Source organism: Canis lupus, chromosome 2, assembly GCF_011100685.1.
Source record: "Canis lupus familiaris isolate Mischka breed German Shepherd chromosome 2, alternate assembly UU_Cfam_GSD_1.0, whole genome shotgun sequence".
Lineage (NCBI taxonomy): Eukaryota > Metazoa > Chordata > Mammalia > Carnivora > Canidae > Canis > Canis lupus.
Window position 1 is genome coordinate 74,228,318 of NC_049223.1, and position 27,444 is coordinate 74,255,761.

Genomic DNA, 27,444 nt, shown 5'->3' on the forward strand with positions numbered 1-27,444 from the left:
CTAGGGGAGCTGCGCGGCCCCTCCCTGCCTCTCCCTGGCCTCCCCTGCCATTCTAAGCTGTTCCCCTGCCCCTGTGCCCTCAGGTGGTGGCGCTGGGAGATGTGCCCGATGGAACGGTGGTGACTGTGATGGCCGGCAATGATGAGAATTACTCTGCAGAACTGCGGAATGCCTCGGCAGTCATGAAGAACCAGGTGGCCAGGTTCAATGACCTCCGCTTCGTGGGCCGCAGTGGGCGAGGTGAGCGGCAGGGAGTCTGCGAACCCTAACACCAGCAATGGCAAAGGTCGGGGAAGGAAGCTGAGGGCTTGCTCTCAGTCCTAGTGGGAGCCCCAGAAACAGGTCCCTGGCCTGGCTTGGTCTCAAACAGCCATTTGGAGCCCCATGGGGGAGTTACAGAGCTCTTTGAGGATATGGGTCCTTCGCCTGTAAAAGACAGCAGTTTGCTCCCAGTTTCTGGGGTTTACTGACTCTCAAAGCTGCCCATGTCACCCCTCTTTCCTGATGGAGTATCCTGGCCTCAGAAAAGATGCTGGGGGGAGATCATGGATTAAGGAGCTCTAAAGGGGACCTCATAGGTCTTTTGTGGCAAGCGGGTTTAGTGGCTAGGCTGGCTTAGACAAATGGCTGGTCTGCGGGTGGGGGGGTGGGCGGTTGGCACCCCAGCCACTCTCCGCAGGGGGCTGGGATCTCCCGGAGCTTGAGCTTCAAGCTTCCAGGCCGCCTCTCCCCAGTTGTGGTCTCCCCGAGCCTGTTTCCCTGGGCACCCTGAGCCTTAAGGTGGTTTAGAAGAGACAAGAATGCGGCGCAGGATGCCGAATGCTGGAAAGCACAGCCTGAAGGCTGCCATCCCCCGCCCCAGAACCAAGGCCAGTGCACCCCCTGCCTGTGTGTGAGCTGCCTCTGGCAGCATGAAGGAAGGCAGGACCAGCCGCCGCAGCTGTGGCTGCCGGCCCCGGGGCTCTTGAGTGGGAGGCTGCTGGGACCTGAAACCCATCATCACTTCTGGGTGGAGAAGTCCTAGAAAACCCTGCCCGGCGAAATGGAGGTTTGAGGACTCACTGGCCCTTTAAGACTAGCCTGCTAAAAAGTGGGGAGTGCCCTTGCCCAGACCCAGCCTGCCCCTCCAGCTTTGTTAAGAAAGTAAGCTAGGTTCCCTCTGCCCCCAGTCTCCACAGAGGCGGAGGCAGCATTGTACTTTTCATCACCAATAAACAAGACCTTCTCAAGGTTTTAGATTCCTCTGAGCCGCCAGCCCTGCTCAGAAACGGGCATCTGGGCACCATTTTTTCCTCTCCAACCGTTCAATGTATACATACAAATGTCAAACATATTTTGACTTTTCAGCATTAATTAAAACCAGGGCATTATTTGCATGTAATAACTGTTTACTTGTTACTTTTTATGAAACCGAAATAGTTTACATTCTTTCAAACATTTCCTGTTCCTGTTGGCTCCCTTCCCCACGCACAGATTTCTTTTCAAACGTTGCCCTTAACTGGTTGCAGGTTGATGGATGGAAAATGTTTGCTTTTATGAATTAAGCTTTCATTGCTGCTCCTAATTAGTCTCCAAGCCCCTTTTGTCATCCCCAATCTCTCAAGCCTTTTGCAGCTTAATCCCAGCTGCAGCCCTGAGTGGAGAACCACTGGCCACTGGTCCGGTGGTGGCTCACTGGGATTGCAGCTTGCCTTTGGGGCGGTGGCCAGGTGTGCAGGGCCCGGTGGCAGGAGGATGCGAGGATACGCAGGGGAGGCACAGGGAGGTCCCGCTGTAGCCAAAGCCCTGGTGAGGCAGGCAGAAGGGAACGCCCATGCCGGGAGCCCAGCAAGGCGTCAGGAGCGTGGCACCTTACTCCTTGTCCTAGCAGGTGAGATCGAGAAAGAGAAGACATGGTGATTCCCTGAGTTACCAAGAGCATGGCTGGGCGGCTGGCCATTCTGCCTCAGAAAGTGATTTCTTTGTGGCATTTAGGCCAGGGACCTGTACTCACCCTGCGGGGCCTGGGGGAAGACAGGTGGGTTTGCGGAACATCATTTAGCCGGTGCTCTTGAAGCAGGCGAGGCCGAGGCTGGGGTTGTGGCTCTGAGAGATACAGGAGGCTGAGTTTACAAACCATTCTCACCACCCTTCTCCCATCAGTCTCACTGGTCCTGGGTGGCAGGGGGCGGGGCGGGCAGGAAGGGGCCCGAGTGGGAGTTCCAGTACCTGGGGACTTGACAAGACTTTCAGACCTCAGAGGCTCATGATATCCAACCGCCTGGGTGCCACAATCACCCCACCTGGATTTCAGCCCCAACTCTGCTGCTGACTGGCTTGATGACATGGGGCAAATGGCTTGACCGCTCTGTGCCTCAGTTTCCCCGTCTGTATACTAGAGACGGTAATGACACCTCTCTGGTGAGATTTTATAAGGATTAAGGAAATTGGCACAGTGTATCACTTGGCCCATATCGAGGGTTGGATACACGTTACAGATTTTGTTACTTCAAATGCTTGCGAGTGGAAGAGATCTTTGAAGTCCCTTTGAGTGGTATAGTCACTGATTCTGTGATTATGGTGCGGTTTGGGCGGGGGTGGGGGAAACCCAGAAGGTGTGAATTGTTGAGTGGGAGAAGTGGAGGCGGGTAGCAGTGAGAAGGAAGGCTCCGGGGTCCTGTGGCATGCAGCAGCGCATCTGCTGTGCCCATGCTGCCCATCGGGAAAGTCCCACTGAGAGGACCCATCAGTGATTGACACAGACCGTAGGGCATTTGAGGAGTTGGGACAGGTTGGAATTTGGGACCCAGAGCCTTTCCCTGGCCCTCCGACTTCTGCCAAGACCGAGAAGCCAAGTAGGAACTCCTGTTTGTTTTTCTGACCTTTTAGTCCTTGATTCTGTCTTAGTTCTAGGAAGATAGGTTTCCATGGATGCATAGACACACCACCACCCCAGAGCCCTCATGATAAACCTGAAGGTGGACCCAAGAAAAGGGAGAGAAAGAAACCAAGTCACTGATGCCTCCTGCAGTGATTAGGGCTGAGGATCCCAGCCCACCAGACGCAGTGACCTTCTTCCAACAAATATTACATAACACACCCTTCATTGTCCTACAGCTGATGGAACCTACCTACTTACCTGCAGTTTCAGAATCTATATAAGTCCATAGCTATAACGGAGAAAAAATGGGCAAGTGATTTATGATAAAATATCCATTTGAATGTGTAAATGTCGGACAAAGCTATACTGAGGTGAGTGGGTGCTTGCAGAAGCCCTGGGACCACCACGGCAGACCGCCAGCCCACGGCACACGCAGCCCAGGACTCCCAAGTCCTCTGCTGTCAATGACATGGTTTTCTGAGGTTGCAAACAATTCTGAACAAAATTTAAGAAAGAAAGGAAAGAAGAGGGAGGCAGGAAGGAAAGAAGGAAGGAAAGGAAAGGAGAAGAAAGGAGAGGAAAGGAAAAGGAAAAGGAAAGATGGATTATCTTCTGTCCTGGAATATTCAGTTGTTGTTATGAAGTGTGCAAAAAACTTTGCTTTATTTCGTGTAAAACTGAGTTAGGTTCATGGCTCGGAGAATCTTTGTAACAAGTGTCGCACACACAGGAAGAATGACTACCTCGGTACCCTGTGCAGTGCCCTGATGGAGGAACGGATGGATGCAAGTGTCCTTCCCCACCACCCCGCCACGTCCCCTCTCCAGGACCACATACCACAAATTCCCAAAGTGTCCTCTAGGAGGCGGCCACAGGCCTAGGGGAAAATGAAAAAAGCCTGAGTTCCTGAACTGTCATTAGCTGGTTTAAAAGAAATGAGAGTAGGTGGAGAGAGATTTGGGATGAGACGTGTGGGTGCAGCTTACAAGCTTCTAGATGGATGTTTAGAAAACCCAGAGGTCCCCTGAGACATGTCCGCTCCTGATGTCCGTGAAGCCCCTGTGATGGGGGTTTATGACACAAGAGCCCAGGCTGAGAGGGACAGGGACTTGCCCAAAGCCACACCACCGCCAGACCTGGCTGGACGTGTTGATTGGTCCAGAGCCCCGGGTCCCCCAAGATTGCCTGGGGTCGCTCAGGGCCCTGAGGGGCAGCCATTTCCAGACTAGGACTTCTGCCCTCCAGCCGAGGCCAGCCCTTGGAATAATGACTGGTTGCAAGTTTGCCTGAGGTTCCCGCACAAAATCGTCCACCTTCTCGGTTATCTCTGCTTCCTGAGACGGGGAGAGATGGAAAGATGGGTTTGCCACGAGGCAGAGAGAGAAGTGAGGGGCACTCGGGGAGACGGCTTTCCCGACCCCTTCCTTATTGACCGGGGCCCCTGCCTCCCATGGCACCTGACACATGCCCCTCCCTTCCACTCCTGCTGCCAGGTCCCAGCCTCTCCCGTTTGTCCTCCTTCCTCCCTTCTCTCTTTGGGTACCTGGGAGGGGTGGTCCCGGGCTTGGAAAGTGAGAGGAAGCTGTTGAGGAGGGCTGATGACCTACCTCAGGGGTAGCCTGTGGTTTGCTGCCTGGTGAGAGTGGGGGATTCTCACTCCCCAGGAGCAGATCTTTATTATGGGGTGGGGGTTTGGGCAGGCTCCAGCACATTCTAACCTTTCTAGCCCTACCTAGATAACTGTTGACCTGAATGACTCATTCATTGCCCCTCTATGAGTCTCAGTTTTCTCATCTGTAAAATGGAAACAGTCATCTCTCCCTTAATACACTTAACAAACATTTCTTGAGCACCTGCCGTGTGCTGGATGCTGTTCTGGGGGCTGGGGACATAGCAGTGAACAAGTCAAAAGTTCTGGTGCCCAGGGAGGTTACCACCTAGTAGAAGGAGACAAGAGAAAATAAATAGATGAATTGCCAAAAGTAGTAAGCATCATGGGGAAGTTTGAGCATGTAGGGTGGGAGCAGGAGGGTCTGACGCTTCAAATTGAGTTTCTTAACCTTTTTTTACCCCATGGGCCACTTGACAGTTTGAGAATAATGTGTTTTAAAGAATAAAATACAAAGGATTATAATGGAAACCAATTATAATAAAACATAGTTAGCAAAATGTCTAAAAAATTGGGATAAATGTGCTGCTCTATTAGGATATTAAATAATAAGATGTGGCAATGGGTCTGATGACGACCATGATTTTGAAGTTGTGACGAGCATAGAAGATATTTAGAGAGGTTTGCAACGTCTGTAATATGATATGTAAATATCTGTGACGTCTATTGGTGACAAGGTCACAGGGACTTCTGTAATACCTCTGTGGTTTGTTGCCCATGGTCATACTTGAGGGAGATGCTAAATTGCAGCTAGAGGTTAGACACAATACAGTCCTCTTTTTTTTCCTGTCCTTGTTCATGGGCCCACTTAATCCTAAAAAGGAGTCCCGCCAGATGCCAAGTTTAAAATGCCTGCTTTATTTTTTATTTATTATTTTGTATTTAAGTTCAATTTCCCAAATATAGTATAACACCCGGGGCTCATCCGATCAAGTGCCCTCCTTAGTGCCCATCACCCAGTTTTAGATAAAGGGACCAGAGGGGGCCTCAGTGAGGTGGTGACTTTTCAGTGGAGACCTGAGGGAAATGAGGGAGACACAGGAGCACTTCAGTAATTGAGACCCATCTGGCCCGGCACCCTGCAGTGTCAAGGAGGTGATGGAAGCGGCAGAGGCCCAGGGACAGCCCCCACACACACCCCTTGGGAAAGTGCCCAGCTGACAGGGGAAGGAGGAATCCAGGACAAAAATGACCAGAGAGGGATGGGAAAGCGGATCCCAGGAAGGGGGGTAGGTGGGCAGGGAGCCTGAGGCCATCTGCCTGGCATTTCCCTAGACCTTCTACACTTTCGGTTTCCAGAAACCGTGGAAAGTGCCCCTGCGGTCTGGGTAAGGGGTTCGATTTCCTCTGACCCAGGACTCCAAGGACAGGTGCTGTGTGCATTTCCATCCCGGCCACCAGTGGGCTGGCTCAGGAAAATCCTTCCAGAGAGACCCCAGTCTGCCCCAGTTTGAGTCACACCTCAATTTAAAACCACCCCCTGGTGTCTCAGACGCCCTAGGGTTCCTTGGTGTGGCCCTGGGAGCCTGAGCTGGTTTACTTTGGTTCTGGACTCTCCTGTTTCTGAGGCTCAAGTTTTCATTTGATCACAGTGGACCCGGCCGTGCAAAGAGGACCTCAAGCTACCGCCCCCAGCTCTGAGTTTTCATCTCCTACTTGTGAAAGGGGGATGTCAAGACCACCCGGCCGCCTTGGAGAGATGCCGGGAGCACAGGGCAGCACAGTGGTCCACACAGGTGGTCTCTCTCAATTGCCCACCCCGGGCCAGCCCTGGCAGACACAGGTGCACCAGGCCATGGGCCCTTCCCTTAGGGAGCCCCTGGATCCTAACTGGGTCCCACAAATAGGGATGCTCAGAGGCAGAGAAGGAGGAGGCCAAGCTTAGGGGATCAGCGAAGCTCCTCCCACAGCCTCCTCAGTCTCACAGCCTGGGGGCTTTGATGCGAACAGAGAGGAGGGCAGGAGAGGGAGGACGCTTACTTCAGTGAAGGTGATGGGAAAATTGGGTTGCCCTTTGAGGAAAAACTCTACCTTTCACCGCACCCACCAGTTAAACCCCCAGAAGAATCAAAAAATTGAAGGTAGGAGGTAGAGAGGACCCTGTTCACCGAAGGTCAGCTTTACCTGCTTGTCACATGGGGAAACGTGCCTAAACATAAAACACTAGGAGAGATCACCCAACAAGAGGAAGAACTGAAAATGCAAAGCAGCTCGGTGTCAGAAGGCAAAACGTAAAGGCCACTGAACTGAGAAACTGGTCGCCACAAAGAGGTTAGGGAAAGTGCTAGCAGGTTATCACTGGGTGATTTCTAAAAGGCAAGAGGATGCTAATAAGGACCACGAAGCAATCATTTGTGTTGGGTTAGGACAGACAATAAGCCTATGAAAAGTTCCAGTCTCCCACCTCAATAGGCAGCCCTGCGCCGGGTGGGGGAGCCTCGCAGCGGTCACGGTGACTCTCTGGAGCATCCTCTCACTCGAGATCAATGTCCCTGAATACATCCCAACCCTCTGATGCGATGAAATCACTCACCGCTTCTTGGAACCCATTCTAAGGAAATAAGCAGAGACGGAGACAAAGATTTTTTATAAACAAAAGGTCATTTTCGTTTTATTTTAAATGGTAAAAAAAAATTATTATTTTAAAAGTTTTTCCTCTCTTAGGAATTTTGAATGGAGACTTTGGAGCCAAATGTCTATCTAAAAATAGAACAGAGTTCTGGAAATAACAGTTGCGTCTACAAATGAAATGTCGGCAGCTCCCCAGTCAGCCCTCTCTCAGCGCCCCCTCCGCTCAGCAGTGAGGAGGCCGCAGGGGGGCAGCCCCCCAGAGTAAGGGGGCAGAGAAGGAAAAGACGAGGCTTCTGTGCGTTGAAGCATTCTGCAGCCTTTAAAAATGAAGTTTATGAAGGATTTTTAATGACATCAGAAAGTGGTTATGATGTGAGGTTAAATGAAGAAAAAATCTGAAGATGCATATTCTGGTATCCTTGCCACTCTGTAAACACACATACCCACACAAAAGGGATTAGGGAAGGCAACACACGAACTTTCTCTGGCTAGTGGGACTGCGGGTGATTTTTCTGTGTTCCCCAAATTTTCTAGAAAGATCATAATTACTTTCAGGAAAAAAATAACGTATTTTTGGAAAGATTTTATTTATTTATTTGAGACAGAGAGAGCACAAGTTGGGGGGAGGGGCAGAGGGCGAGGGAGAAGCAGGCTCCCTGCTGAACAGGGAGCCCAATGCAGGGCTCAATCCCAGGACCCCGGGCTCATGACCAGAGCCAAAGGCAGATGCTTCACCCACTGAGCCACCCAGGTGGCCCCAAAATATGTATTTTTATACATATTTTAAAGATCTACTTGAGATGCTCCACACCCCAAAATCATGAGGGTCTCTGGCACAAAGGTTGCAGGGAGCAGGAGGAAAATAGGAGGGGTGCCCAGAGCATGGGGTGGGGTTAGATGATAAAATTGGTGCAAGATCTCCTGAGGCCTTGAATGTCAAGGCCAGCAATTAGAACTTCACCCAGAGCCCCTTTGTCTGCCCAGGTTCAAAGGAGAGAGATCTGTGCCTTGGGGAAGGGAGAACCGGGATGAAGCTAATTACGTTAATAGCTCCAGGTGCCAACCTTCTGCCTTTATTCTCCACTCCCCCCAGGGAAGAGTTTTACACTGACCATCACCGTGTTCACCAACCCCACCCAAGTGGCCACCTACCACCGAGCCATCAAGGTGACTGTGGATGGACCCCGGGAACCCAGACGTAAGTGCCAGAGTCCCTGATCCCCTGGGTGTGGGGGAGAAGAGTCCAGCGGGGGGCGGGAGGGGCAGCAGCCAGGGTCAGATAGATGGCACTGGGTCCCTGGAGTGCCCCTGTGGAGGATCCCAGTCCTGGGCTCTACCTCCCAACACACTGTGTGCCTGCCCGCAAACCCTAAACCCTGGGTGCTTAGCCCTGGCCTGACCTCCTTCCCTGTGGGATGACTGCCCACGAAGGGGCGGGGCGCAGCTAAAGGAGTATGGATTTGCAATTTGCATTTGTTAAGGAAAGGAATAGGATGGAAAAAGCTTCAGATAGGGTATTTGTGAGGGGGGCGGGGTGGAGCCAGGTTTGCTCTGCTCCACCCCAGCTTCCTCTGCCAGTGGCTGAGGGAGGGAGCCATCAAAAACAGGAGCTGGTCTGGCTACGAGGCCAGATCCCCTCCTTGGAAACTTTCCTTGGATCTCAGTATATGACTTAAGTCACACAGAGCCCAGGCCATCTGACCCCAAAACCCATACTCAAGAATGCAGATTGGATTCTGCAAATGTTTATTGAGCACCTACTATGTGCAGGGAGTCCTGATGTGTGCAGATCAGAGAGAATTTGTGTTTAATTGCTTCTATCTGCCAAAGGACCCAGAGTTTGCAGATTTAGATTAGGGGGGTGGGAGGGGCAGCTGCCACAGGGTGGGCCAGAGGTCTGTGTTCACCAAATGAATGAATGACTGTGCTTTCATGAATAAATGGAACTGAGAACCAGCTGGCCAGCTCTGGACTGGCTGCTTTCTGGACCCTGCCCAGAGTGCTTGTCTGGAGCCCCCCACCCCTACTTGCAGCATGCTCGGTGTGGGGTACGGAGAGCTGCCCTGTCTTTCTCTTTGTGATAGTGGCCCTTTGCGTTTAGAAACCCTCTTGTGTTTATTATCTCATGGGATCCTTGTGACAGCGGAGCCAAAGGGTCACCCCAGTGCCAGTGAGAAGAGAATCCAGGCCAGGGGATGTTGAGAACCTGCCAGGGCCTCCCACGGTCTGCTGGGAGCTGCCTTGCCATCCAGAGACAGTCTTCAATTTCTATTCCAAGCTGGGTGGACTTGGGGCAGGAAGACAGAATGGAGACTTGAGCCTGGGAGGCTCAGAACAAGGCTTGGCTATGCCAGGGTGTCGTTAGTGAGGGCCACCCAGACCAGGTTCTGGGCTGGCCCCTTCCTTCTTGGGAATCAGGCCGGCCTGGCTCCCCATCTGTCCAGTTCCTGGGCCCACTCCAGTGTCTGGCCACATGGGAAGTCCTCCCTGCAGGCTCTCCAGCCCCCCTGAGCTCCCACGCATGGCCATCAGGCCCACAGGTGGGCATCTGCTCTGCCCAGATTCCTGTTGGGATTGGACTTGGATGGGTCCATGCCCCTGGCTTTGGGCTTCACAGCCCTGGATAGGTTGTATCTTCTTTTTAGCCTCCGTTTGTCATCTGTGAACTGGGTCAGTGATCCCAAGAGTCTCAAGGTGGTGATGGTTGGGAAGCCCTTGTGAACCATAGGCCCCCATGGTGCAGAGAACAGATTCTGAGCCAGCCTGCCTGGTAGAGGGACCTTGGGCAAGTTGCAAGCCTCTCCGGGCCTCAGCCCCTCCTCCCGGAAGTGTGGTGATACCACCCACACTGCAGGCCTAGAGATCAGTGACAGCATGTGGATAGCATCTGGCTGTGGCAGAGGGAGGGTCCTGCTGAGTCACTGGATCCGTGGTGTTCTGTTATCCCCAGTACCTGGCCACTGCCATGCATTCCCACCGCCACCACCACCATTAGGGAATGGTGACCCTCTCTTGGTGACCCTCTCGGGTGACCCATGCGTCTGCTGACAAACCCACGCCATGGCCATAGAGGTATAAAGGAGGTGATGTGCCACTCTGTTCTCCCGGGGCAGGATGGAGATGGACAGAAGCTACAGTCAGGCTCAGTGTGATGAGACAGCACTTAGGAACCACTCCACAGAGCACCGAGTCCATGGAGGCATGCGAGCAGGGGGTCCTGCAGCTTGCTAGGAACGTTCCGAGGGCCCAGCAATGCCTGGAATCCCTCAGGGCCCTTTCTGTCCAGCCCTGCTCCTCCCAGAGCTGCCCACCTTCCCCCTGGAGTCCCTTGGGTGAGAGTAGAGGCTCAGCCCTGGCTTTGGGCGCCCCCAGTTAGAATCCCTTGGCTGCTCTTCTCTCCCAGGGTCCCACGGACCTGAGACACCCTTCTGGGGGGGAAGCTGACAGAGGAAGGGGTGGCACAGGACAAGGCAACAGAGGCCAGAGGGAGACAAAGCAGCAAGAGGAAGGAGAAGGAGCTGGAGGCCAGGAAATAGGCTGGAGTCAGAGGCCGGGCTAGCCCTGGGACCTGAGGCAGACGGCACCCCTCTCTGGGCCTTGGCATGGGCCAGACCTGTGGCTTTAAAGCGACTTGTTCAAACATAATCTTAACAGCAGCTTATTTATAGAGAAGAGCAGCTGTGGGAGGGGGCAGTTCTCCAGCCTCCCATCCCGAGGACCTGCTTGTTCCTGCCCCTGCCCACCCAGCCCTCAGGTCAGGTCTGACCAGCATCCGGGCTTCTGACCTCAACCTGGCCTTCAGTCTGTGAGCTTGGTCAAATCGTCTTCCTTTCTTGGCCTCTGTTTCCCCTCCTAGAAGAGGGAAGGGAACCAGCTCAGTGCTGTTGGTCACCAGGTGTCTCCTACATACCTGGTGCAGAGTCCCCGTTAACGGGTCCTCAGACAGCCCAGGAGGAGACAGGCCAGGAGGCAGAGCCACTTGCCCGAGGGCAAGCTTCAGTGCACCCCATGGGCTCTGGTCTGGGACTCAGGGAAGTGGGGGCCACTTAGAAGGGCCTTTCCTCTCTCACTGTGCTCATCTGTAAAATGGGGATGATATTAGCTAATAATTAGCCTCTGCTCTGGGGAGTTGTCTGAGCATTAAAGGAGCTTGCAGCTGCCCAGCCCACAGGAAGTACCCAAACCCTCATGGATTATCACAGGATTTCCTTTCTGGGCTTTTCTCCTGCTTTGTGACTCCCAGCCCCATGTGAGGGCTGAGCCTTCTGTGGGGTTGGGTGGGGTGGGAGTAGGGGCTGGTCCTGGGAGCCAAGGAGTGGGAGTCTGCAGATCCCTGAGGCCCAGCTGTGGGTTCTGTGGCTGGGTCGTTCCCCTCTGGTGCCCTGCAGAGCATGCCCGATCTGCAGCCAGGTGGCTGGCTGGGTTTGAAGGCTGGCTTGGTGGCTTCCTGCCTGTGTGGCCTTGGTTTCTGAGGTTCTCAATGCTGGTGTCCCTCATAGTCACCGGGGGCTGGTTAAAAAAGCAGGTGGCTGAGCAGAATCCAGGATTCAGGCAGGAGGCAGTCCAGTGCCTGGCAATTCTGGCATGGACCGTGGTTTAAGAACCGCTCACCCCATCTTCCAAGCTTAGCAGGTGCTGATACCTGAAAGCGTAGGACCCAAGTTCTTAATCCTGCCTGAGGCAGAGGGGGCGGTTCTGGCATCTTGCCTGTGGGCCCTTTCTTCCCAAAAATGCACACAAATATTTTCCTGGGCACCTTTCAGGTGTCTGGCACTGTTCTAGAAGCTGAGGATGCCACAGTGAATCCAATAGACAGGCTCCATCCCTTTCAGGTCTTACACGCTAGCAGTGGGGAAAGATGGTAAATAGTTCTCTTGTCACCGTGGCCCACACTGCCCTCCCTGATCTGTGCTCCTTACCCCTGCCTTCTTCTCTGACATCTTCCTCCTCACTCACCCCACTCTGGCCACACCGGCCTCCTGGCTGGTCCTCGAACTGGGCGGCCACATCCCTGCCGCGGGGCCTTTGCACTGCTATTCTCTCTCTCTGGAACACTCCTCCCCAGACACCCCTAGAATCACGGCTGACTCTTTTCCACCCTGAATGAAGTCTTTACCCTAACTTCTCAGTGAGCCGCCTCCCCTGACATGCTGCTTCAGATCACACATTCACCCACCGCCACCCATACTTACCAGCCTGGATTTTGCTTGGAGCCCTGGTTACTTTCCAAGATGCCATAGAGTTCATACATTTATTTCATTTATTTATCATCTCTCCTCACCAGTGTCTGTGCTCCATGGGGCAGAGGTTCTCTCCTCTGCTTTGCTAGGCACTGGCCTAGAGCCCGAAATGCAGATGTGAGCACTTAGGAGGCGCTCAGTAAATGTTTGTTGAGTAAATGAAGTAAACAAATGATTAGCTGATTTAATTTCAGGTAGTGAGAATTCTTTTTTTTTTTTTTAAGATTTTATTTATTCATGAGAGACACAGAGGGGCAGAGACACAGGCAGAGCGAGAAGCAGGCTCCCTGCAGGGAGCCCAATGCGGGACTCGATTCTAGAACCCTGGATCACGACCTGAGCCAAAGCCAGACGCTCAATCCCTGAGCCACCCAAGTGCCCCGGTAGCGAGAAGTCTTAATGAAGAAAAACAGAGCTGGGTGAAGGGGTAGGGAGTACAGGGATAGGACGTGAGCAGGGAGTGGATCCAGGGGGGCCGGTTGAAGAGGTGACATTTGGCCAGAGAGGTCTGAAGGAAGTAAGCACAGAGCCACTGTGGCTGCTGGGGGCCCCCAGACAGCATGGGCGGGAGAAGTGACCCTAAACCTGTCTCTGGACCTTCAAGAGTCCTCAAGGTGCCACAATTTTGCTCTCAGCTCCAGGTACGGGAAGGCAGAGGGGTGCCTGGGTTGAGGAGAGGCAACTGCTCCTGGCCCCTGGCTCCCAGGATCCCCTAGATCCCCAGGGGAGTGCACCCAGCAGGAGGGAAGGGGTTAACCTCAGACCTCCCGGCTTCCCCTAATCAACCCCAGGCCGCTGGAAGCCCCACTTGCAGCCCTGGGAGGGAGCAGCTTGCCTCCCTGCCCGCTGGCCCCCCGCCAGCCCATTTCCCTGCCCAGCCACCGACCAGCTTTCATCTGCTCACAGGGGGCCGATTCAAGGCAGACCACCCGGGGCCCAGCACCCGCCTGCGATTCCGCGCGCGGTTGTTAAGAGTCGGGTGTAAATCTCCTGACAGGCCACAGAGCGGGCCTTGGGCCCGGGTGCCCCACCCCGCGGCTGGGCGGACAGTGGCGGCTGTGTCTGGGTTGTGACCGCACCAGGGCTGGGCCAGGCAGCCAAGGAGGCAGCCGAGTGGCTTCAGATGGGTGAAGGCCCCATCACTGGGGCCCACATTGTTCCCGGCAGCCGATGCTGTTCCTGAGCCCTGCCCAGCTCGGCTTCTCCCTGGCCCCTGGCCCCCGGCCCCCGTGGCCTCCTGTCTCCCACCAGCTGAGGCAGAATGATGAGCTGGCCTCTGGCCAGTGGAGCCTCACCGCCCGTCAACACAGCACTCCCCTCTCGGAGGTCTCAGGAGGCCAAGACCTTAGCTGTCACGCTTCATGCAAGGTGCTGACCATTTCCAGGTGTGACCTTGACGCCTGTGCCTCCACTTTGCCGTCTGTAAAATGGGGACAATGGTAGCAGCCTCACAGAGGGCTGTGGCCCTTGTAGGTGACATGCGTGGCCCACCTAGCACAGTGCGTGGCCCATCGTCGATGCCCACAGAAGTGGTCGCACTCTCATCACGGGAGCCTGCGCTGGGCCAGCATGAAGGCAGGGCGATGGCTCCGACGGTTTCCCCAGAAGTACCAGGTACCTGGTAGGTGAGGGGGCCCCATGCTGGCCCAGCTGGTGGTGATGAAGGATGCCCTGGGACTGCCGATAAGGGAGCCCCCAGCCCAGAACCCAGCCCTGTCCTCTGCCACCAGCACTGCGTGACCCTGGGTGAATCAGCGGTCTGGCTGGGCCCCAGTGTTCATTACCCCCCTTCTGACCCTTCTCCTACGTCTGCGAGGCTGGGCACCCCCACTTTGTAGACACATTAAGGAAGAACTGCGGAGCCCAGGACGCCTTCCCTGAGGCTCCAGGCCAGACTGCTGGTTTCATTCCTGCAGCCTCTTCCCGCCCTTGGGAGTTAGATTGTGATCTCCATTTTACAGATGAGACAGCTGAAGCCCCAGGGGAGAAAGGGACTGCCCCCCATCACCAGTCAGGGAGAGCTGTCTCCTACAGGCCTGAGCCACTGGGACCTGCCCTCCCACAAATGGGGGTCGCAGCTCTAAGGGAGACAGTGTTGCAGGGGCTGTCAGTGACCTGAGCCCAGCTACTGGAGGCTGACAGGTCGCCTGGGCCAGGTGTGGCAGGCCAAGGTGGGGCCTTACCCAGGTGGCCCCCATCCTCCCAGCAAAGTGCCTTACCTTTAAACCCTTGGGGGGTCTGTCCTGCAGCTCATCTTCACCTCGGGGGGCTAGACCGTGTAAAAACCACATTACAGGAGTAGCAGCTGAGGCCCAGAGGGGGAGAGGGACTTGTAGGTTAGAGCAAAGTGAGGCTCTAGCTTCGGAGCAGGGCAGAGCTTCTGGTGGGTCCACCGAGACCCTCTCCTCCCCAGGCCCACCCTCCTGGGCCCACAGAGAGCCAGTCTGGGCCCTGAGCCTGGGCCGGGCCCTAACACCCTGGTCTGAGGCCCCCTGATGATCAAAACCCATGCCCCTTTCTTGCAGGAAGGCCTCCAGGAAGAGAAGGTGGCCTCAAGCTGTCTGACCTTGAGCATGTCATAGCCAGCCTCTGTTTCTTCACCTGTAAAATAGGGACGGTGGGGACGATGCGGGGTGAAGCCAGGCGGGCATGTCAGTGACGACATAGACGCTGGAGCGGAGGAAGCTTTCAGCGAGCTAAGCTTTGGCTGCAGCTCTTATTCTGTGCTCGGCTCGTGCTCCTACTGCTCTGAGCCTGCAGGGTGCTGCCGGGTGGGCTGGGCACAGAGACAGGGGGTCCGCCTGAAGGGGAGTGGCTCTGGGCTGAGCCCGAAAGGACCGGGAAGCCTCCTGGTAGGGGCTGCGCTGGAGCTTAGCTGGGACTCTGAAGTGTGAGAGGCGGAGAGTGCTTGAGAAAGGCCGAGAACAGCAGCAGCAAGAGGAGGCGGGTGGTAGGGGGTGAACCCTGCGTGAGCAGCCCTGCCTTCTTTCCTTCTGGAGGCCCTCCTACGGCCAGAGGCTGAGCTTTGTAATCTTATGCCAGAGACTTTCAAAGCTAGAGGGGCCTCAGGGAGCAAGCGGCGCAGCGGGGAAACTGAGGCACAACGTGACAGGGCCGGGCCCCAGGTGACCGAGTAAGCGAGGCCAGCGCGCCCCACCCAGCTCCCACGGTGGGTGGCCAAATGAAAGAGGTCTATTCTGTAGGCCCATCTATCCTCAGGCACAGGAAGTTCCGTTCTCCAAATGTGACGGCCGGGCCCTGTGGCTCCAAGACTCTCTGGCGCCCGGGCCACGCGGAGCCACCTCAGCCTCCCCTCGCCCCTCCCTGGCAGCGGCTCCGGAGTCCCGCGGCAGCAAGGAGGCGACTCCCCAAGTACTGTTAGAAGTGCCCTGCTCCAGAGTGGCCCTGGCGAAGGCAGAGAGCAGCAGATGGTGGAGCGCGTGCTCTCGGGCCTGACCGCCTCGTGTCCGTCCCAGACCAAGCACGTAGCGTCGGTCCCCTCTAGAAGCCTCAGTAGTCCCACCTGTACAGTGGGAACAAAACGGAAAGTGTCAGGAGAGAGAACACGCCCCGGACTTGGCCTCAGGGGTCTGCCTGCCAGTGCAGGCTCCCCCCCCCCCCCTGCCCCCCACACCACCCTGGCTCTGTGTCCCAGACTCAGCCATTGTGGCCTCGGCTTCGGCTTCGGGGTGAGGATGCTAATCCTGCGTAGAAGTGACAGTCAAGATAGCAGCGACCCATGTAGATGGAGCGTATTCCTAGACCTTGTTTGGCCAGGACAGGGATGCTGCGGCTTGGCGGGGCAGGGGGGTGGAGGGGAGTGTGACTCGAGTGAGGCCACCAGGCTGCACAAGTGGCAGGCCCATCCTTGAGCCCAGGCTGCTGTGAACTCTGCCCTCCTTCCGCTGGGCTGCAGGAGTAACCATAAACACCTCGTACACAGTGTGACTCAGAAACAGGACTTCGTTCCGTGGTGACGATAATTACAAGGCCTGACGTTCTGCACCAGTTTTTGTGTGGGCCCCATTGGCTCACTTCAAACTTGTGGTTGACCGAGGCACCCAGAATCTTTGCACCCAGCTGCTGTCAGGTCAGGCTGCAGCCCCGCGTCTACGCCGCCGACTTCCTCCCTGTTGGGATCGTCCTGAATTCATGTGTCGTCCACCTTGGCCCACACGTCACCCTACCACCCTCAGTGGCTGCAACAGCTGCGTCGACGGCGTTTCTCCCCAGGTCCTTGACGGCTGCGCTGCGACACTCCCCTAGAGACCACCTCCTGAGGGTCTCCGCTAAGCAGGCCTCAGTGGCTAAGGTTACCCAACCAACCAGAAAATGAAATCTCGAACTCTGAGGTTGCCAACTGGCAGCGGGTAGGCAGGACACATCCTACAGGTTGGTTTGGGGTTTTTAGAGGGTTTTGTTTTCTTTTTGTTTTTGTTTTCGTTTTCAGTATTAGAATTAATGGCCGGCATATAAAGAGTTCACATAGAAGCGGGGTTCTCCTGGTAACCTGGAGGCTCTGGCAACACTGGGCCCACCCTCATCAGGCACCGGCCAGCTGGACTGCGTGGCAACTGGCCCTTCTGCAAAGCACACCCCCTCCACTCTGCCCCACTCCCCACCCATCCCATGTGCCTCATGGATGTGACTTGCCTGGCTACGAGTCTGTAGCCCCAGCTCCAGCTCAGGTCACCCCCAGCCTTCATTTGCCCCCTTACCTACGGTCCTGGGAGGCAGCACAGGGGCCTGGCTGGAAGCCGAGTGGTCTCATCTTGGCTGACGGTATCCCCTGGCCTCCAGGACTGGGGCCTCCTCCGAGGAGAAAGTGGGTTCCCTGCTTCTTGCTGACTTGCTGAGCCTACTGTGGCTCCCAGGACTCCCTGTTCATCTCTAAGAACCCCCAGGTGCCCATCTGAGGCAGGGGTGTGCAGGGAGCCTGGGTGCATCTATGGTGCCAGGATCCACTGCATCCCCAGTTTGAAAATCAGAAATCAAACCCATTCTGAGGCCTCTACCTCTGTTTCTCATTCCCAGGGACCCTCACTAGTCATTTCACACTTTTCTAGGCCCCCAGCACGTGTCGGGGCCTCAGGAAGAACAGCGAGGGGTTCTGTTTTACCTCCCATCTACTTCTCTCGTCTCTCCTCGCCAGTCTAGAAAACTCGGCAGGTCAGCAGATCCGAGGACTCAGGCAAGGCCCTTAGCCGCTCCCCTTGCTTCTTCTCCAAGGACATCCTTCTCTTCCTCGCTGTGTGACTGAGGGCAAGCCTGTTCACCTCTCTGAGCTGTAATTCTCTTTGTAAAAAGAGAACCCGGCCGCCCTGCCTGGCTGGCCTCCTGCCTCTGTCGGGATCGGGATTGGAGTGGGGTCCAGTGGAGTGGAACGGACCAGCCACCAGCCTCGGGTGTTAGGCTCGTGGCTGGTGTCTGCACTGGAGAGATCCCCAGACACAATGAAGTGTGAACAGCGTTGCTCCTGGGTGTACTGCCCGTGAATAGCGGAGGAAATGTGAAAACAACCTAATCATCCGTCCCAGAGGGCTGGCTGAGTGAGCTGCACTGAGCTGCGGCCTCCAGGGGCCGTGCCAGGGCAGGAGGAGGGACAGCTTGCTGGCCAGTGCTGAGCCCTGCCTGTGCCACCCGGGAGGGCTCCCCAGGTGTAGCGGGAGCTCTGTTGTTTCTATGGTGCTGGGTTCCTCCCCCCATTTTACAGATCAGGAGACTGAGGTGGTACTCTGGGATGTGCTACTGGAAAAAGCGAGCTAGAGAATGATAAACCTGAGACCATTCAAGAAGTTCCGTGAGAAACTGGTTCTGTTTTCCATGCATGTGACACCAAAAAAGGCTGGAAAGAGAAACCACCCAACTGACCACGTGGGGGCTTCTGGGGAGGGGTTTAGAGCGGGTCAGAGAAACCATTGGCCTTACCTATAGTTTGGTAATGCTTTTATTTTTATAGAGATTCGTGTGTTGCTTGTGAAATGTAAAATGAATAATTGAAAAAGTGGGGGGTGGGGAGTGGTCCCCGCAAGTTTATGTCATTCCAGAAGCTGTGAGGGTAGCCTCAGCTAGCTGCACAGAGGCAGGGGCATGACCACCCCGCCCCTGCCCGTCTCCCCGGGGACCAGGAGATGAAGCTGGGGCCCTCCTATGTGGGCCATGGCTTGGAAGTAATAGGAAATGCTAACAGTTTCTCCAGGTGTGACGCCCCAGGCCAGGGCACTGGCCGTCGGTCCCCAGCTTCCAGTCAGAGGTGCGAGTTTGGCCCCTCCTTGAAGTGCCCCATGTGTCTTGTGCACGTCTCAGTGAATCTTCCCCACCCCCACCCCCCACCCCCCCACCCCCCCACCCCCGTCTGAGGCCAGGAGAGAAGCAGCATGTACTGGGGGTTCCCAGGCTGGCCCAGGGCTGGAGCAGCCACTTGTCCCACTCCGGCGCCACCTATTATTCTTGTAGATGTGGGGAGTGTAACGTCTGGGACACCGGGAGGCAGAGGGTGGCAGCACTCCTGGGCTCTCTCCCTCGCTACCACGGGAGCCCCCATGAGCCACCTTCACAGGCCCGCTGCCTCAGTTTCCCCTTCTGCACAGTGGGTTGTAGAAGTTCAGGTAGAAGGACGTGTTCCCACTCAGGCAGGCAGGGCTGAGACGGGCCATCACGGCAGCCCCAAGGCAGCACGTCATGGCCATCCTCTGTCCAGAAAGTCTTTGGGGAACTCAGGAAGGAGGTTGGGAGTAAGCTGAGGATTGCCCTGGAGAGGTCTCGGGCTGGACCTCCGGGAGAACCTCCCAGCAGAGTGAGGCATTTCTGTCCCCCTGAGACTCTCGGGAACCGGCTGCTGACGGGCTCCCCATGCTCTGCAGGACACCGGCAGAAGCTGGAGGACCAGACCAAGGCGTTCCCCGACCGCTTCGGGGAGCTGGAACGGCTGCGCATGCGGGTGACGCCGAGCACGCCCAGCCCCCGCGGCTCCATCAGCACCACCAGCCACTATAGCAGCCAGGCCCAGACCCCCATCCAAGGTATGGCCCAGCGGGAGAGGGTGGGGACGGGGATGGGGCCCCAGACGAGGGCGCCCTTGGAGGAGCAGGCACTGCACTGCCTTGTGAAGGAGGATGCTCCTGCCCACTGGCTCCTACGGATGTGTCCTTAGGGATGCTCCGTGCCCAGACCTGGGCCAGGCCCTCCATTCATTCACTCAGCAAACACTCACCAACACCCACCATGTGCCACGCGCAAGGTGCCTGGCCCCAGGGGTCAGCATGACACAGTCCCTGCGTCCGGGAACCCGCCGTCTCCTGAGGGATGTGGGCATTCATCCCATAGCGTACCCGTTAAAATTGGGGCGTGACTTGTCTAAGGAGCCCGTGACAGACCTCCCCCTGCCAGAGATACCATGTGCCCCACGCCTGAGCCTCAGCTGTGGTTTCCGAAAGAGGGGCAGGGGTGGATGCCTCTGCCCAACCCTGGGGCGACATTCAGATGCCATAACTGCCCTCAGGTGACCCTCGTAACCAGCAAAGTGATGTCACGGCCCTGGAGACACACAGCGGCGCCTGGGAAAAGTCCCCCCTTGGCCCAGAGACTTCTTACAAACAGAAAAGACAAGGGAGGCCTCTAGGTGTCCTTGTCCCTCCTGCTTGGATGGACATGACAGGCACAGCGAGGCCGGGCTGCGGAGACAGGCCTGGCACAGGGCAGGCCCGTGAATGGCCGGGTGAGGAGTATCTACCCTGTTCCCTGGGCCCTCTCAGCCGGTGGGTTGGGGCGCAGGAGCCGGGGTGAGGCGGGCCCTGGGGCACAGAGCTCTCGTCCAGAGTGCTGGACAGAGGCAGCAGGGCCGGCTGCCGCCATGGACGGTGGGCGGCCCCTCTTTCCCGGTCCTGCAGGGCCTGCTTACAACCCATCTGGCAGATGAGTGAATTGAGGCTTAAGAGATTAAGAGCCACTCTTGGGTCGCAGAGCCCATCAATGACCAGGTCCAATGTCCCCCCAGCCCCTAGTCCCTGCACTTCTGAGAATGCAGATGAGGGCATCACAAACAGGAAGAGCCCAGGGTGAGGGTGCAAGCTGACTCCCTTCTCCCCTTCACACTCCAGGCTGAGCTCGGGGCTCACTGGGGCTCTCCGCTGCAGGAGGCCTTGCCGCTAGCTCTTGCCGTGTGTGCCAGGCACGATCCAGTGGCGGGGGGACTTGTTACAGCCCCTCAGTATGAGGAGGTGGTCCCTTCTTTTCTGGTGTGGGAAGCTTCCATTCTTGGCCTTGCTGAGCCCCCCAGGGTCAGGAGAGACCCATGGGCTAGTGAGTTTGAGACATTTGGTGGTTCTTGAGCCCCAGGGCCTGCAGCATAGGGTCTGACCCCCAGAGACAGTGGGAGGTACTCTGCTCCCGGGGGTCCTGCCCACCCCTGCCCAAAAGCTGTCTATGCTTTAGTCTCTCACAGGCCAGCACTTGTCAAGGGACAGTAGTCTAACACTCCAGGCCTTTCCCTGCCGTGGGCAGAGCTGGGGCCCAGTGGGTATCAGGGCCCAAAACCTAGAAGGTGAAAGTAAACAGTGGCTTCCCGCCCCACAGCTCCCATGGAAGCACAGTTGCATGAACTTGACTTAGAAATCAGTGCCCGCAGGAGCCTGAGGCAAGCCTCCCACCCCCTGTCCAGCCCTGAAGGGCCAGAGCCCCTCCCTCCACTCTAGGGCAGCCAGGAGGGGAGGTTGGATCTGTATGGGGCGTGGCTGACCCAGTCCTTCCCCTTCAGCTGTGATCTCAGGCAGATTACTTCCCCTCTCTGAACCTCAGTATTCTCATCTGTAAGTGGGAAGAAGGTACCTGCTGCAGGGGGGTGTGGGCAGGGCCGGGTTTGGGCCCCCTTCCTTGGCCTTCCCACCGTGGTAGGATGAGCCTCTGCACTCAGGCTCTATCCTGGGGATCCCCTCGGGGCATCCCACCGTCACTTCTCTTGATGCCCCTTCATAGTTTTGGTCACTAGTAAGCAGTGCTGAGGCCCCGACCCCTTCAGCCCCCAGCCCCCGGCCCCCTCAGCTGTGGCTGCCCACAGTGGGGGCTTCTGACCGTTCAAAGGGCTCATTCAGCCACCATGCAGCAGCTGAGGCAATTTCGAGAAGAAAATAAACATTTCCTTCCAGTGTTGGGATTGGCTGCTCCTCAGCCGACCAGCTCGGGTTTCCTGGGGCTACTGGGCTAGGGGTGGGGGGCGGAGGGGGGCGGGCAGCTGCCACAGGGGTGCTCAGGGCAGACGCTTTCCCCCCACCCTGGCCGGGAGGCAGGAGAGGACAGTGGCTGTCTGGGCCAGCCCAGCTCAGAGCCCACAGCCCGTGGGAACTCCAAGGGCCACGCACCCCAGGCCCAGGCCCACCATGCATGGCCTGTGCTTCATGGGCTGCAGCCCTGCTGTCACATCCTGGGGGCCCAGTTTGGGTTTCCTTTGTTTGGAGCATGGGGCTCAATTTGCCTCGCTCAGAGCGGAGGTGTCAGCCTCATGCCTGGCTCTGCTCGGGGTGCCAGGCACTGCCAACAAGACCTTCTGCCCTGGTTCCTGAGATGATGGTCGGGAGCCGGGCACCTCTGATCCCTTATGCTTCAGGGCAGCACTGACCAGCCAAGGGACCTGTTAGAGAGAAGGCTGCGTGTCCCAGAAGGCCCCAGTCGTCCAGCCCCTTGTCCTCACATCCACCCACCTTGAGCCTGGGAGCATTGTTCCATTCTGATTCACGGCCAGGACCAGAACCAGAGCCCACTGCTAAGCAACCCCCCACCCCTACCCCGGGGAGTCAGGAAGATCCCAAAGCCCTGAGAAGTCACAGGTCTCCCCTGAGATCACACAGCACCGCAGGCACATCTGGGGAAACAAGAGGCCTGAGGGTACCTGCCCCCCATCCTCAGCCCAGCCTCAGTCTGAGGAGGTCGTGCCCGCCTAGAGCTGGCCGTGCGACAGACGGGTCTCCCTGTGCGTCCTGTTCGGTGGGGTGGCACAGAGGGCTTGGGGCCCGGCAGCCTTGCCCTCGGGACCACTGCTGGGGGTTTGCCCACCTCTCTACTGCTGCCCAGAGTCAGCCCCTTGGCCAGGGTACAAGGAAGGGCCCGGATCAGGGACTCATCTTTGCCGGGCCCTGAATGGGCCAGTGCTCCTGGGTGCTCAGAGCAAGAGGTGTCAGAGCCAGGGCAGCTTGCAAATCCTCAATAGCCTCCCGTCTGTCGTCTAAAGACTTTACATGTATTAACTAATTTAATTCCTAGGAACTGTTACTGTGTCTATTTTTCATGTGGGAAGACGGATGCACAGAGAGGTTAGGTGACTTGCCCAAGGACACACAGCCAGTAAGTGCAGACCTAGGATTAGTGCTGCGCTGGGCTGCCTCAGAGATGGGACAGCTACCTATCAGGCACAGGTCAGGGCTCAGAACCTGAACCCTAGGATTTTGTGCCAGGTCCAGGGTGCTGTGTGACCCTTAGCCAAGTGCCTCATCCTCTCTGGGCCTGAGTTTTCCTACTGAAGGGGTTAGACTCAATCCTGAAGCCCCTTTAAATGCTGAGGTTTCGGGGGTCTGTGACTACAAGAGTAGGGGGCAGAGGCTGAGATGCTCTTGTCTCGGAGTCCAGTGAGGAGCCATACTTGAGGGAGCCGGGGCAGGGCCTGGGCTGGACACTGGGCCCCTCCGGGTGACGGCAGGGTCCGAGCCACTGAACCCCTCCGGCTGCCATCTCACTTTGCTGCTGAGACAAGTGAAGGTGGCATCTTATGGCTGTCTGGCCACCAATGGGCTCCAGCCCACAGCCCTGGGTGAGGGATGGGAGGCTGGGGGACAGACGGGGCTGCTGTGAACCAGCCCCCACGGCACCGGCAGGAGCTCATATGAGCTACCTGAGCCCCACCTGGGCAGGAGAGGTGCACACACCCAGCATCAGGGAGCAGACGGCAGGAGCCTGGCAAGAGCTCCAGCCCTTCCTGTGCCACATCAGGAAAATGGATCTCTCGCTGGGCCTCAGTTTCCTTACCTGTAAAAGCAAGCACCGACTCCGAAGCTCGGAGCACCATCAGAGACTCTCTTCCTCCCCAGGGTCTTACCCGCTATGAATGGGGAGGCGGGAAGGCAGAAGCTGCTCCTTGTACCCCCAGCAGCCCAGGTGGGCCCACCTTGGTGGCCTGGACAGGCCTCTGCACTGCCAGGCTGTGAAGAGGACTCCAGGAGGAGAAAGACAAGTCCTCCGCCTTGTCCACCGGCCCAGGGACGCCCCATGGCCACCTGTGGCCCAGGCGCTTGCTCTCACCTGCCTCCCAGGTGGGGCCGGATTCTGAGCCCGGCAGGCTCCAGCCTCAAGCAGCCCCGGGGCAGCAAGAGCAGAGGCAGATAGAGAAGCAGGGACTCCCCGAACGGCCTGTGAACCAGAGCCCTGGGCGGTTCTTTTTTATTACTATTTCTTTATTTCTTTATTTGAGAGGGGGAGCGCACGCAGGCCGGGGAGGCGCGGAGAGGGGCCCAAGCAGACTCCCCGCTGAACGCGGAGCCCCACGCGGGGCGCGATCCCACAACCCCAGACCTGAGCCCACACCGAGGGGGCGCCCCTGCCGAGGTCGTCCTTAGAGAAGCCCCCGGAGGCGGTGTCGGCCGCGACTGACTGTGCCCCTTGCCGTCCCCCAGGCACCTCGGACCTGAACCCCTTCTCCGACCCCCGCCAGTTTGACCGCTCCTTCCCGGCGCTGCAGACGTTCACGGAGAGCCGCTTCCCGGACCCCAGGATGCACTACCCCGGGGCCATGTCGGCCGCCTTCCCCTACAGCGCCTCGCCCTCGGGCGGCCTCAGCGTGGCCAGCATGCCCGCCGCCAGCCGCTTCCACCACACCTACCTCCCGCCGCCCTACCCGGGGGCCCCGCAGAACCAGAGCGGCCCCTTCCAGGCCAACCCGTCCCCCTACCACCTGTACTACGGCGCGTCGTCGGGCTCCTACCAGTTCTCCATGGTGGCCGGCAGCAGCAGCGGAGGCGAGCGCTCCCCCACCCGCATGCTGGCCTCCTGCACCAGCGGCGCCGCCGTGGCCGCCGGCAACCTCATGAACCCCAGCCTGGGCGGCCAGAGCGACAGCGTGGAGGCGGACGGCAGCCACAGCAACTCGCCCACCGCCCTGAGCACGCCGGGCCGCATGGACGAGGCCGTGTGGCGGCCCTACTGACCGCCGGGCCCGGTGGACGGCTCCCCACGGAGGCGGGGACCCCGCGGACCTTCCCGGCAAGCGGCTGGCCCGGCTCTGAGGCCCGGGCAGCAGTGGGACTTAGCTCCAGGCCGATCATGGGCCCGGGGACCCCGAGTCCTGGGGCCCGGAGCTGGTGGGGGGTTCTGAGAGCGTCCAGTCCAGCCACGTCGTTGTACAGATAGGTAGGGACCTCCCTCAGGACACTGCCCCAGCCCAGATCCTCGTCATCTCATCCCACGTTCCTGTGGGAAAGCATCCTCCTGCCGCCTCCCCTGGAATGACCTGGCTGTCCCCAGCCGTGCCCGGTGCTATCACAGGGCCCAGGGCCCCTGGGGCAGAGACCATCTCCGTTCCAGAGAGAGGTGGCACTTGCCCACGTGGCTTGGCCTCCTCTCCCCCGGGGCCCTGGCAAGACCTCCCCAGCCCCTCACCTTCCCCGGAGACCCTGTATCCCATGGGCCCAGCCCTCCCTCAGCATTTATACAAATTGGGTCAGAACTGGAAGGTCTCCCCACCCCTGAGAGGGTTTCCCCTCGTTGTACAGATGGGGACGGGACCCATCCAGAGGCCCCAGGAAATCGCTGGCAGAGATGGGATGAGAACACCCACACGCCAGTCCCCGCCCCAGCTCTGCTTCCCTATAGTTCCTAACAGCTCAAAGCTCCCACCCCGTCCCAGCTGTCTGTGGGTCCCAGGCCCCAGAGGAGACTAGCCAACAGCAGCAGGTCCCTAAAACCAGGAAAGACACCCGCAGACCGGTCCTCCGTGCACTTTACCAGCCCAAGGCGTTCACCCTCTGTTCTCGGGGTGGAGGGGCAGGGGATTCCCTGGCTGAGACCTAGGCTGGTCTCAGAATTGCCATTTTTGAAGAGAGCCCCAGGGACCAGATAGGCCCTAGCAGAAGGCATTGGGGTGAGAGGCCGTGGGGGCAGATTTCAGCACCCCTGTCCTAGCTGGGTCCAGCCAAGCCGTGCCCACCCCCGCCCCCCAGCCTTGCGGGCAGGCCCAGCAGCTCTTCGGGCCTCAGACAGCTCTGTCTTTAACCAGTCTGTGCTCCGAAAGCAGTCTTGAGCAAAAACCAGGTTTTAAAGCTGATTTTAGAATAAGGAGCGGGAAACATTTTCAAACACACAGTCTCTTAGAGGTAAAGCCCTACAGTAGCGAACAGCAGCCCCTCTGCCTCCTGAGAAGGTGGCATCCTCAGGCCCTCCGGCGCCCCACCGTCTCCCACCAGAGGCGCGGCTGGTGGGGACTCAGGGAACCCCAGGCGACGCCGGGACTCACATCTGTGGCTCTCAGCCCGCCGCCCCGAGGAAGTGCAGAGGCAGAGGGCCCGGCGGTGGTACAGAAGAGCCGCGAAGGGCTCACCAGCCTCCCCTCGGCTGTACCCCTGTACTCGGGTGAGCGGCCCCCACTTTGGTCCGCAGATGGGAAAGTGGGACTTGCCCAGGGGTTCGGGTGACATGGGTTCTCGTGTCTGAATTTAGTCCTAAAAAGGCATAAGTGGAAAAGGACCAGAAAACCTGTAAGGGCTAGACGGCGTGTGGTTTTCAGTCATCGTTTCAGCCACATCCTCTGTGGATGTGACAATCTGCCCTCCCTCGTCGTCGTGGTCGTCGCCTCTGTGCTAGCTCCCGGCCTGCCGCGCCACCCCCAGCCTGCAGCAGCGGCCAGATGATGCACCCCCGATCCCCACCCTGAGTTAGGAAGCCCCGCTGGTGATCTTACCCAAACCCCTCCTGCTGCAGTCTCTCTGGTCCTGTCCTCACTGGAAAAAGCAGTCTCCCATCTCGTCAGATAGCTGCTGGGGTGTCCTGCTGAGCCCCCGCGCCGGGGGGGCTCTCCACCCCTTCTCAGGAAGCGGCTACAGATCCACTGCCGTCCTCCCTTCTCCGCTCCTGTCCTCTGTGCCCTCCGCCCGGCCCCAGGCCTGCGTGGGAGGCGCCCCGGGGTTCCCAGGGCCCAGCACTTTGTAGCTCCAGTCGGCTCGCCCTTGCCCGATAGCCGAGCCCTGGTAGGGGCAGAGTCAGGAGAGAAATGCCCCCCTCCACCCCCCCCCCCAACTAGAAGTGATGACAGCCACGCCACGTCTGTTAAGGCCCACAGTGGGTACAGACGGCCTGGGCTGCTGGGAAGTGGGTCCTTATTTACAAGGCTGCTTTAAGGTCGTCCTAGGCGACCACACTGATCTAGAAAGCACAAGGAAACAACCATTTTACTGTAAGCCTGTTGGTGGCGGGTTCGGATCCTCTGTGACATATTGTCACGTCGAGGTGTTAATACCTGCCACGCACACATCTTTCAGTAAAACCGGCCCAGAGCTGGCAAGAGGGAGGGGGTGGGGTGGAAACTGCTTTGCACTATAATTTGCTTGGTGTGTTTGTTTTCAATGCACAACTTGCTGTACAGTAAACTGTCTGTCTTCTGTAATATTTAACTGTAAAATGGAATTTTGACTGATTTGTTACAATAATATAACTGAGATGTGTTGAAGGATCCCAATGCCAGACTTCTAGGGCTGTGTGCAGGGGGTGGGGGGCGGAAGGGAGCAGGGGGCAGAGGGGACCTCCCACCATGGCCCAGGAGGAACAGGGCAGGGCCTGGGGACAGGAATAGGACTAAACCCACTGCTTTGGAGACTCCAGCCCCTTGGCCTCCTTGCATCCAGCTCCATCAGTAGTGACCACAGAGGCCACTCTGGGCAAGTGCAGCCCGCAGAGCCTCCTCCTGGTGTGGCCAAAACCCCAGACAAACAGACAGATCTCTGAGGTGCCGCCACCCCTCCCGAGCGGCCTGTGACTCTTTACACGTACACAGGAGCGATGTATGCCACCCAGTTCTGGTGCCCGAGGCTGGGAGTGGGGCAGGGGCAGAGGTGGGTAGGGGTGGACAGGCC

General features: G+C 57.6%; 1 protein-coding gene across 1 annotated transcript in view; it reads left to right on the plus strand.

Annotated features, from left to right (window-relative positions):
- The window catches only part of RUNX3 (RUNX family transcription factor 3), a 60,406-nt gene extending 33,356 nt beyond the window's left edge, over positions 1–27,050 (plus strand). Inside the window, exons 4-7 of the mRNA XM_038531559.1 lie at positions 84–240; positions 8,194–8,298; positions 19,204–19,362; positions 23,998–27,050. Coding sequence (XP_038387487.1) covers positions 84–240; positions 8,194–8,298; positions 19,204–19,362; positions 23,998–24,527 — 951 coding nt within the window. The 3' untranslated portion in view covers positions 24,528–27,050. The remainder of the gene's footprint in view (positions 1–83; positions 241–8,193; positions 8,299–19,203; positions 19,363–23,997) is intronic.
- The last annotated feature ends 394 nt before the right edge of the window (positions 27,051–27,444 follow it).